This window comes from Humulus lupulus, chromosome 3, assembly GCF_963169125.1.
Source record: "Humulus lupulus chromosome 3, drHumLupu1.1, whole genome shotgun sequence".
NCBI lineage: Eukaryota > Viridiplantae > Streptophyta > Magnoliopsida > Rosales > Cannabaceae > Humulus > Humulus lupulus.
Window position 1 is genome coordinate 273,904,979 of NC_084795.1, and position 12,985 is coordinate 273,917,963.

Below are 12,985 nucleotides of genomic sequence, written 5' to 3' on the forward strand. Positions count from 1 at the left end.
TCATGCATAGTAGAGATTTCCAAAGTCTAATTGAAGTTGTAGTATAGAGCTTGACTGGTGTGAGCAGAGCTCGACCATACATAGTCAAGATTTCCAGCCTTTAGTAGAGCTCTACCAAACATGGTCGAGATTTCCAAAATCTAAATGAAATTTAAGTGTAAAGCTCAACTAGAGTGAGTAGAGCTCGACTAACGTGTTTTTTACTCTATTGATTAAAAAGTTATATTTTTCTTATATTTAATTAATAGGTATATATTGAAGAAGAGTCAGTGACATGTTCTGAAGAACAATTAGAATCACATGTTGATGAACAATCAGAGTCCTCCTCTATGCCACAACAGAAAACACTTCCAGTAAGTTTTGTTTTGTAAAATATTTAAGTTTTTATGTTATTTAATATTGAGAAATATGATATTTAATTTATTGCAGATTGAAAAGATTCCTCGATTGAAGCCTATATTAGAGGAGAATGAACACTTTGAGTGCAAGATAAGTGTAAAAAGTCAGATAGATAAGGTCACAAAACTTATCAATGATGTACTAAAGAATGACCCGACCAACTTACAATTGTTCAAGGAATCTCCGTTTGGCCACTTTCTTGATCTTTTTAAGAACTATGAACATTCAAGTCAAGTGATGTGGTTATTACTCATTCGGGAAGCAGACTGTGATAGAGATTCAGAGATGTGGTTTGTTGTGTTAATGGGGTACCCATCCGATTCTCATTGATGGAGTATGCATTAATATCTGGGCTAAAATGCTCAGAATATCCAGAAGGTTGGGAAACTCAAGCTGAGTCAAATGCATTTAAAGATAGACACTTTCGTGGGAAAGAAATAGTTACCATTGACGACGTGAAGGCCAAATTTACACAAATGTCCAACCAAAACCAAAATAATAGAGTTCGAAGGAATGTAAATGTAAGTAACAAGGAAATATTAAAGATGACATCTCTCTTGTTTGTCTCTGCGGCCTTAATGCATAGGAACAAAAGTTCTTCTAACATCGACTCATTATTATTGGGATTGGTTGATAATTTGGACATGTTCAACCAATACCCTTGGGGGACTCATTCTTATGAGTATGCATTAAAGCAACTTCGGAAGGGACTGAAAGGAAAAGCAAAATCAGTGCATGAGAAAGCAAAGACGATGTCGTCATTCAGCTGTTCAGGCTTTGTTCTTCCATTAGCGGTAAGAAAATTGCCCTAAGTAAAGTTGAAGAACATCCATTATTTTAGAAATCCTTACAATTTTTCTTAAATGCATGTGTAGACATTAGTGTATGAATGTGTGCCGGCAGTGGCAAGAAAGTATGTAGAGTTTCGAGATGATATTGACGAATCAATGCCGAGAATTTGTCGATGGAGGACTACTTGGAAGCATAAGCGACCTCCCTCTTATAGTGATGTACTAGAAGCTCTAGGTGATTCCAAGGTTAGCATCTAATTTATTTTTTGTTATTTAATCTTCCTTTTAATATACATATATAAATATATATATATTAATGTTTTTTGTATTCAGGATATAAAAAGTATCCTTTCACCTACTGAACAAGAGAAGAGAATGCCACACATGCAAGGACTCATCCGTATCCCTGAACCAAAGTCAAATCGCATGATTGATATATTGACTGCTATGTTAGAGTTTGGAGGTACAATTAATTGGGCCGATGATACTGATGGGCATGCGACTTGTGACAATGTTGGTGTTACAATTGAAGGCCAAGCTACTGAAGTTGGTAACATAAATCATGTCCAATCTATGAATGAAGCCACGAGAGATGACACTGATAGGCATGAGACTTGTGACAATGTTGGTGTTACAAATGAAGGCCACGCCGCTGGTCAAGCTACAAAAGTTGGACTAGAAGAGATTCAAAGTGACAAAGTTGACTGGTTTGCTCTCAAGGCTTACATAGATCAACAATGTGCATTGATAAGATCAGAAATTGCATTGTTGCCTTCAAAGATAATTTCCTTACTTCAACAACAAAATATCGTATCAATGCCCCAATGTGATGATGGTCATGGTGGCAACTGTACTAGTGATGATTATATGAGAACATACCATGAACAATTTCCTCATGTTGAAGAGCAGCTTCCTCAGGTTGATGACCAACCTCCTCTTGATAAAGAGCAACCTCCTGAAGAGCACCTTCCCCAAGTTGAAGAACACCCTCCAAAGAGGCCACTAAAGCGTTCACACTACATGAAATCACCATACACTGACCCTTTTCGTCGGATTAGATTGCGACGAGAAGATCATATCCAGTTTGATCCTTCAAGGGAGATTAATCCTGAAAAACAAAAGATGTTTGATGAACATTTAAGAAGTCAAAAGAGTATTGATTGTGGGCTTGGTTTACGAACTATAGACTATTTCCAGCGGATTATTAAAGACCATGAATGGCTATTTAGTGAGGTATGACATATGTTTTTATGATCCCTTATATCTAAGACTTAATTTTGTTTCCACGTGTATAATGTTATTATTATTTTTTACAGCACATTGATGATGCTTTGTTTGGCATTAGAAAGCGACAACATGAGTATCAAGATGTGATTCCACAAGATGCAATCATTTTGGATGGAAAATTTACTCAATTGGTGACCATCAACTTCAACTCTAACCCTAACATTATTGATGATGAAATAAGTCAATATATTTCAGGGAATCATCCGCATTTTTGGGGCAAGAAATGGAAAGTCTCAAAAAAGTTGTATATGCCTTTAAACATAAGGGACCATCATTGGGTTGCAGTTAAAGTAGACTTACAAGCATTAGAGTTGATTGTTTATGACTGCAGTATTGGAGCGACCTCATCAAAAGAAATGGATGCTTTGATGTTGCCACTCCAAACGATGATTTCGACTTTGCTTCGTGTATCTTCACAATTTGAGTACATAGCACAATGTCTTCACAAACCATGGGCATATACACGCTTACTTAGTGTTCCACAAAATTCAAGGTAAGTGTATTTATCTAAGTCTATATATACATGCTTACTTAGTCTATATTTATTGCAATCTTAAGTCTATTATTGATTTTAAACTTTTCTTATAACAGGGGAGATTGTGCAGTGTATACAATTAAGTTCATTGGGTTTGACATGGATGGTTGTACTTTTGATCGTCTTTCAGATGGCATGATACCATTCTACAGAATGAAGATGGCAGTAGATATTTTTTGTCAAGATTGGGATCTTTAGTAATTTGTATATTTTAAAATGTTTGGATAGTTTCAAGAATGACAATGTTTTAAAAACTTTATACGTAGTTGAAGATCATCATGAATTTATCTAGATTTGTCAACCATATACTAATGTCAGTTGAGCTCTAAATTTGAAGCTTATTTAGTATTGGAAATCTCAACTAGATATAGTCGAGCTCTACTCATGTCAGTCGAGCTCTGTAGTAAACAAAATTATAATTTTGATAAATCTCGACCATATATAGTCGAGTTCTACTCATGTCAGTTCAATCATATTGTAAATATTTGTAATAAAACTCAACAAGGTATAATTGAGCTCTACTCATGTCAGTTGAGTCATTTTGTAAAGGTTCTACAAAACTCGACCATGTACAGTCGAGCTCTACTCATATCAGTCGAGCCATTTTGTAAAGGTTCTAAAAATCTCAACCATGTACAGTCGAGCTCTACTCATATCAGTCGAGTCATTTTGTAAAGGTTCTAAAAATCTCAACCATGTACAGTCGAGCTCTACTCATATCAGTCGAGCCGTTTTGTATAGGTTCTAAAAATCTCAACTATGTACAGTCGAGCTCTACTCATATCAGTCGAGCCATTTTGTAAAGGTTCTAAAAGTCTCAACCATGTACAATTGAACTCTACTCATATCAGTCGAGCCATTTTGTAAAGGTTCTAAAAATCTCAACCACGTACAGTCGAGCTCTACTCAAAACAGTCGAGCTCTATACAAATGTTAATGCCACTTTTTTTACTAATAAATAAAATTATCAATATACTTAAAAAATTTCTTGTATAAAAATATTTGTATTTTCATAATTTTCATAGAATAAATGTCACATTTATCAATTTCTTGTATACAAATATTTGTATTTTCATAATTTTCCTAGACTAAATGTCACATTTATTAATATTCGATTATTCTTATTAAACATATTGACACGTCTCCTATTTATAGATAAAGTACATCATCTAATAAATGCAATAGTGTTAATGACATTTTTTTACTAATAAATAAAATTATCAATATACTTAAAAAATTTCTTGTATAAAATATTTGTATTTTCATAATTTTCCTAGACTAAATGTCATATTTATTAATATTCGATTATTCTTATTAAACATATTGACACGTCTCCTATTTATTATAGATAAAGTACCGCATCTAATAAATGCAATAATGTTAATGTCATTTTTTTTACTAATAAATAAAATTATCAATATACTTATAAAATTTCTTGTATAAAAATATTTGTATTTTCATAATTTTCCTAGACTAAATGTCACATTTATTAATATTCAATTATTCTTGTTAAACATATTGACACGTCTCCTATTTATTATAGATAAAGTACATCATCTAATAAATGCAATAGTGTTAATGACATTTTTTTATTAATAAATAAAATTATCAATATACTTAAAAAATTTCTTGTATAAAATATTTGTATTTTCATAATTTTCCTAGACTAAATGTCACATTTATTAATATTCGATTATTCTTATTAAACATATTGACACGTCTCCTATTTATTATAGATAAAGTACCGCATCTAATAAATGCAATAATGTTAATGCCATTTTTTTTACTAATAAATAAATTTATCAATATACTTATAAAAAATTTTCTATAAAAATATTTGTATTTTCATAGTTTTCCTAGACTAAATATCACATTTATTAATTTATTGTATAAAAATATTTGTATTTTCATAATTTTCCTAGACTAAATGTCACATTTATCAATTTCTTGTATAAAAATATTTGTATTTTCATAATTTTCCTAGACTAAATGTCACATTTATTAATATTCAATTATTCTTGTTAAACATATTGACACGTCTCCTATTTATTATAGATAAAGTACATCATCTAATAAATGCAATAGTGTTAATGCCATTTTTTTTTACTAATAAATAAAATTATCAATATACTTAAAAAATTTCTTGTATAAAATATTTGTATTTTCATAATTTTCCTAGACTAAATGTCACATTTATTAATATTCAATTATTCTTGTTAAACATATTGACACGTCTCCTATTTATTATAGATAAAGTACATCATCTAATAAATGCAATAGTGTTAATGACATTTTTTTATTAATAAATAAAATTATCAATATACTTAAAAAATTTATTGTATAAAAATATTTGTATTTTCATAATTTTCCTAGACTAAATGTCACATTTATTAATATTCAATTATTCTTATTAAACATATTGACATAGTCGAGCTCTACTCACGACAGTTGAGCTTTATGATGAAATTATTATTAGTTTTTCTATATCTCGACTGTTGACAGTTGAGCTCTACTCATGTCAGTCAAGCTCTATGCTGGAATATTTATCTATCTTTACAAAGCTCGACCATCCATGGTCGAGCTCTACTCACGTCAGTTGAGCTCTATGCTGGAATATTTATCTATCTTTACAAAGGTTGACCATCCATGGTCGAGCTCTACTCACGTCAGTTGAGCTCTATGTTAGAATATTTATCTATCTTTATAAAGTTCGACCATTGATGGTCGAGCTCTACTCATGTCAGGCATTCTATACTGGAATATTTATCAATCTTTGCAAAGCTCGACCATCCATGGTCGAGCTCTACTCATGGAAGTCGAGGTTCATCTCAAGTAAACACAAGAAAAGTTAAATTAATTCAAATTCAATGATATAAATTAACCATAGTAATTTAAAACAAGCATATGCATCAACAATTACAATTTAGAAGTTGTGGATCGTAAGGGGCATGTTTTTTTGGAGTGACCAGGCAGCCCGCATAAACCACACCTTTTTATCCATTTTTTTCCCTCACCAACTGATGGGATTCTTTTCAATTTTGCTCTACCACGCTTGACTGAGACATTTGGAGGCAATACCTTCGGCAATACTTCAACTTCATTGATATCACAATCTTCTTGTTGAGGGACTGGATAAATGGTATCAACATAAGCCAACGCCCAAGTTTCCAACTTATAATAATTAGAGCACAAATCATACACTTCTATTCCAGCTTGCTCATATGATGCTAATGCATGCACACATGGAAGTTGATCAAGGTCAAAGACACGACATGAGCATTGTCTTTGACCTAAATCAATTATGGCATCATTTTCTTTACCTGTAACCTCATACTCAAATCGGTTAAGTTGTTTCACATTCATTTCCGATGCTTTCTTGAATCTTTTTCGAATAATATTCTCTGCCTTTGGAGTTAAAGGTGTACACTTTGTATTGATAGATGCCACAATATTGCGGCGATTGTTGAACCACTCAGAGACTTTTGCTTGCATAGCCTCCAACAACTCAATGATAGGGTTGTAACGACCCAAAATCGCTAATAAGGCTTAAGGGCCTTGATTAGTGTGCCAGGAGGGCATGTTGGGATTTATGTGCGATTTTATGAGTTAAATGCATGATTATGATTTAAAGCATGTTATATGACTAATTGAACATTCGAGATGCATGACTACGTGGTTAGTATGCATGATAGGTGAAATAAATATGCATGTGGACCCCGTTTGCATGATAGGGGTAAATTGGTAATTTTAGCCCGCTGAGGGCATATATGTGATAATTGTATTCTGTGATTAGTACCACGTGAGTGTGGTGTTATTATTGTGATGCACGTGCCGAGACGGTCCTAGAGAGCAAATTAACTTAAAAGTCACTACGGGATTTTATACCCGGCTCGGTGGGAGCCTAGGGGTATTTTGGGGATTTTGTAATTTGGTTCTTGTGAGTTAATGGTAATTGGCGATATGGTAACTTATGTAACTGTTAGTAACCATAGAGAGTAACAGGTTTAGATGGAAAAAAAATGGTAGAATTGTAATGGATAGGAAATGACAAGTGAGCCCTTGGGGCTTAGTTATGAAAGGATAGGTAAGGAGGGGTAAAATGGTCATTTGGCAAGGGGTTTAGACAAATTTGAGCTGTTTTATTAGGGTACACGGTTTGGGCTTGGCATATATGTTGGGTTTTGATAAAATTAGAAGAGAAGAAAAGAAAAGCTAGAAGAAGAAGAAGAAGAAGAAGAAGAGGAGAATGAGCTGAAATTTGGAGACTTGGAGATGGATCAAGGAAGCAAAGGGTGGATTCTCCACTTAACGTAAGCATTCTAGGAAATTTTAAGATTTGTTTCTGTTGTGGTTTAGGAAATTTGAAGCAAGGTTTAAGTTTTTGGTTTATGGGTTTAAATTTCTGAAGTTGAAATCAATTGGGTGGATTGTTGGGTATGTTTGTGTTTTGAGCTTGAATCTAGAGTTTATGGGTTGTTAGATGGTTTATTTGATGTTTTAAATTGATCTTGGGGTCTAGGTATTTGTTTGGGATGATTTAGAGAGGTTTTAGTTTGGGAAAAACGCAAGAGAAAACCCAGAAATCTGGGTTCGCGTATGAGCGCCGCGGCCCTGTTCTTGGGCGCCGCGGCGCGAGGTTGCATCAGGAGGAGAGCAAGTCGCTGGGCGCCGCGGCCCTTGAAGGGAGTGCCGCGGCCCTAGGCCAATTTTTACAGCCAAAATTCTGGTTTTTAGGGCTTTTTCCCAGGGACTCGGGCGATGGTTCCAATGTATTGTTTTAGGGAATTAAAGGTCCCGAGAGTGCGGGATTGGTCTCAGGAAGTGGTTTTGGGGTGGTTAGTATTAAAGAGTGTTTTATGTGTTGTGACTAGGATTTCGGAGAGGCTCGTGCTAGAGGACCGTGCTTGTGGCCTTGGTGCATCGGAAATCTCGGAATACAGGTAAGAAAACTATAACACCCGTAGGATGGGGCATGGGCCCATAGTGTGATTGCGGGGCACGGCCCTATATTGCATGTTGCATGATGAGATGATTACAGGGCACGTCCCTATATTGCATTACATGTTAGGGTGCAAATTTAAATGAATTGATATTTGTTTGAATGTTATTTTGAGATATGCTGTATGTGTGATTATAGTGAAATGAACGGCTATGGCCGAGGGCGGCATGGCCGAGAACGGCAGCGGGGCCGGAAGTAACACTTAGCACATGGGATGCTTATAGTCAGGGTAGGACCCAGAGGATACATGTGAGATCCTTACGGTGAGGACCGAGACCCCAGGCTATGGTAAGGGTTCTGGGGCGGCATGGCCGTGTTTGCTTAGTCTAATGGTTGACTTGTTTATCTGTGGATTATCTGATATGATGAACTGTATAAATTGCATATGTTATGTTCTGCATGAGTTTTCTTGCTGGGCTTCGGCTCACGGGTGATCTGTGTTGCAGGTAAGGGCAAAGACTGAGTCAACCAACCATGAGTACGGAGAGCGTGAAGCGACGCGTACATGTTTGGCCTGCCCGACTGCTTTGGTTGGGGGTTTTTACGAGAAATGGCTGTAATAATCTATGATTTTTATAACTAATCAACTGTAAGCTTATTTCAAGATGTAAATAGTTTTCAAACCTTAGTTTGGGATCCCAAATGTTTAATACTAGAAGTTTTAATGAAACGACGCATTTTCAAAGATTACAGCCTTAACTTTTATTAGTCACACTTTTGCTTTAAAAACCTCGGTTAGCGAGTTCATTGCACACTGTTTTGTCTTAAAACTCACTTGGTAACAGCTCTAAGGTAGTAGGGCGTTACAACTTGGTATCAGAGCGAGCCAAGGTTTATTGGTTCTGGAGATCGACCGAACATGTACACTCGCTGTCAGTGACAAGCTCGACTCAGGGTTGGTTGGTATGATTGATTGACATGTTTGAACATATGTTTGAATGCCCTGTTTGCCTGCTTATCTATAAGGAGCATGAGAAATAAGTTAACATATGCATGAGATACTGATAGGGCCTGGCCCTTGACTTTTGTATGTTGAAATTAAAGTGTGCTGAATAATATTATTATGCATATGGATGAATATTGGCATAATGGTTTGCATATTGAGTTTATGTGGTTGATTGTTTAAATTGAATCCATATGTTATATCCGTTTAATTGCTTGTATGAAGCATGTTGAGACCTGGGTATACTTAGTGATGTTAAAATCTGGTAGCTAAATGTATATCATTGTGGGTTTGGCCTATATATGCTTTGTGTGTGCATGATACCTGTGGATATTTGGATCTAGTTATGGGTTGGTTCAGGGTATGAACCTCAGAGTTCAGAAGTTGGTCAGTTTTGACAGATGAACTCGTGTTGTTTGTTCCTAGAAGGGTTTTGGGGACCTGATATTGTGTTGGAAGGGGGATTCTAGATATAAGTTGGAGTTGGGATCTCCAGTTATCCCTGAAAGCAGCAGCAAAGGGTCACTAGTGTGTGAGTAAGCTGTGGAGTTTGTTAGTTGTAATGGGATAGTGAACAGCGGATTTCTCTGGGGAAATGGCTGATTTAGGCGTTACAAGGGTACTCTCTAGGTTCCCTCAATGCTGCATTAATAGATTCTGCACCATTCGTAGTCATAATATTATACCGACAGCCTGTAAAGTGAGATCTCGCCCATTTACTAAGTGTGAGATTTGATTCTTCAAGATACTTCACTGCTACGGGATATCTATTCTTCAATTCATCATAGAGTTTGTTGAAATCGGAAACTTTATAGGCATTGGCAGTTTCTTTGAATAATTTTATGACACCTTTAACTCTGACACGTGCTTTAATATTCTGAGACAGATGCCACCTACAATGCCCATGTTGTGACTTCCTATAAATATTTGACACCCCATTGATGATGCTTTGATTTCTATCTGAAATAAAGACTAAATCACTATCATCTGGTATAAGTTCTTGTAACTTTGTAAGGAACCATGACCATGAAGCATCATTCTCTGAATCAACCACAGCCCAAGCAATAGGATATTGATGAAAATTACCATCTTGTGCTGTTGCAATGAGCATTACACCTTTGTACTTGGTCTTCAACCAAGTCCCATCCACCGCAATAACCTTTCTCATGCAACGAAATCCTTTGATGCATGCTCCATATGCTAGGAAAACATATTTGAATTTAGAATCTTCATCCACCTCCAAATGCGTGATCGTACCTGGATTCATCTTTCGAACCATGTATAAGTAAGCTGGAAGATTTTGAAAAATTAATTCAAGTGAACCTCTAAGAAGGTTGTTTGAAAGTTTTTTCCCCTTCCAAGCTTTCCAATATGTTATTGGCATGTGATTGTTCTGCATAATCGTTATTATTGCTTTTGGCTTCGGTGTCTCTTTTTGACCATCGAAACTTGACCTCACGACATTAGCAACTACTGCAGCACTTGCTTGACGATGCTTTCTTTTTCGGCTAATAAGGGAACAAGTGTGAGTGTTACAATAAGTTCGTATTGAGAAACGCTCTGAGTTGGTAACTTTTGCTGCACGCACTGCCCAATTGCATGACTTGTCAATGCATTTTGTCACATATAATGACTTGGTAGATTTATTAATTTCCATGTCAAAGCAAGCCTTTATTGCAATATCGTTCAACTTAGTTTTTACCTCATCTTTGTTCTTGAATTCTTGACCAATTGCCAAATTTGACCCATCTGGGAAACTAAATGTGTCTTCACTAGGGACTTGATTTTGTTCATCATGGTGGTCCAACGAATCATAGTAGTTCAGTGGGTCAATGTGATTTGGAGTTGGAGATGATGATGTTGTCCTTTTGTTAAGAAGGTCCACAGGTTCACAACCTAGATTAACACCACTTTCGCCTGGTGCAGAAGCAGCATCACAAATATTATTTTCAAAGTAGAATTCACGGTCAAAGTAATCATCTACTAAACTTTGTTCATTTTCTTTCATGTTGCGTTCAACTTCCATTTCACATATATCTTCTCTCTTAATGAGCTCCACACGTAGTGCAACTCTACGATTGTTCTCTCCACAATCCAAAAATAAGCTGCAAGACATTCATCCCCTCGGAAAATGAGTGGTGGCATATTTTCTCCCGCAATGATAGGTAAGTAACTTATTTTCAATTCGATATCATTTTGATTCACCCCAATCTTCTTATACAATTTCTCCAATAACACCTCAAAAGTAATATTGGAGTCATCAACAATGATAGATATAACTTCCTTATTCTTTGGTGACCATTTATACAACCCTTGCTCTTCCTTCCATTCCCCATCATATTGAGCATAGATTACCACTCGAGTCATTCTTGTAACGAGAATAGATTATTAACATTAGAAAATATATTTAATGTTAAAATTATAATTAATAAGTTTAAAATTAAAAATATGAATCTCAACCAAGTCTAGCTAGGCTCTACTAGTATCTCAACCCACTATAGTTTAGCAAAAATTGAGCTCTACTAATATCTTAATCAGTTATAGTTGAGCTCTACTAGTATCTCAACCAACTATAGTTGAGCAACAGTTGAGCTCTACTACTAGAATTAACATATAAATTGAATTTAATATTTCTTTTACAAAGAATGTAATCTCTCTTTTTGACAAAAATGTTGATGAAACAATTTTATAGATTACAAATATAAATATCAACCAAGATCAGTTGAGCTCTACTAGTATCTCAACTAGCTACAGTAAAACAATAGTTGAGCTCTACCATTATCTCGAACATCTCTACCAAGTTGAGCTCGATTGTACCAAGGCAAGAACTAAGCAATATCATCTTTTTCACGGGTTTCACTTTGCAAAATCACTATTTTTAACTCAAAACCCACAAAATGGTAATGATATGAGTAGCATTATACTTTAATTGTTATTTTTACTACATATTTATGAAGAAACAAACTTGTAAGCAAACAAAATGCAAATATTTAGTTCTAACATTCAAATCAAGAAAAATTCGAAATTTAAAATACTAATCTTGATCAAATCCAGTTAACCTCAACTACTATCTAAACCAGCAATAATTGAGCAACAGTTGAGCTCTACTAGTATCTCAACCATGTTTGGTCGAGCTCTACTGTAACTATCTTCTCGACTGAATACAGTCGAGCTCAACTGTACACAGTCGAGATCTGCGTTTCATCTTATTCTCGAGTTTCATTTCGAAAAAAGCCATTTTCAACTCAAAATCCTCAAAATGGTTATTATATGTCTAATAAGGTACTTTTATTGTTATTTTTACCACATATATATGAAAAAATAAACATCTAAGCAAACAAAATACAACTTTTTTTGTTTTTACATTCAAATCAAAAATTAAAAAATTAGGGCTCTCATTTACTTACCTTAATGTAATCACTTGATAGACAACAATGTCACTGAAATCAGTATGTAAGTGTGTCACAAAATAATCTTTCTATACATTTGGAGAGATTTGATAGGATTTGAAGAGATTATGAAGAAAAAATGGTGGATGGAGGAATGATGGGGGGCTGAATATGTTTTTGTCTTTTATTTTTTTTTTCAAATCTGATTTTTTATTATTTTAATTAAAAAAATATATAAAATAAAATGACATTATTGGAATATAAAAGTTTCATTAAAGGAGGAGGTTAGTGTAGCTAAATTTTGAAAAATGAAGGTTACATAGCTAAGATAAAAACTTTTTAAGGTTATTTAGCTCAAAACCTTTCTTATTTGGGCCTCCAATATTACTGTTTGGTCCGAACAAAGATTTCAGCAATATGGGAAGATTATTGGGAAACTTACAATTATATACTTAATACGGGAAAATATTCAAAAAATACGGTGAATGAAAATATTTACATATATACGATAGAAAATTGTACATACAGGAGATGTTAATCCGAAAAAGTAGCTCAGCTGAAAATAATTCTACGTTAATCGGCTATATACTCCAAACTTGCTACACAAAATAAAAACAAAGAAATGTATTTTTGTTTTTCAAT

The 12,985-nt window shown here is 34.6% G+C and overlaps 1 protein-coding gene across 1 annotated transcript; it reads right to left on the reverse strand.

The window, feature by feature from the left end:
• Positions 1 to 5,928: 5,928 nt before the first annotated feature.
• LOC133825722 (uncharacterized) lies at positions 5,929 to 6,504 on the reverse strand. Its single transcript, XM_062258629.1, has one exon. The coding sequence runs from the start codon at positions 6,502 to 6,504 to the stop codon at positions 5,929 to 5,931; it is 576 nt and encodes a 191-aa protein (XP_062114613.1).
• Between the last annotated feature and the right edge of the window lie 6,481 nt (positions 6,505 to 12,985).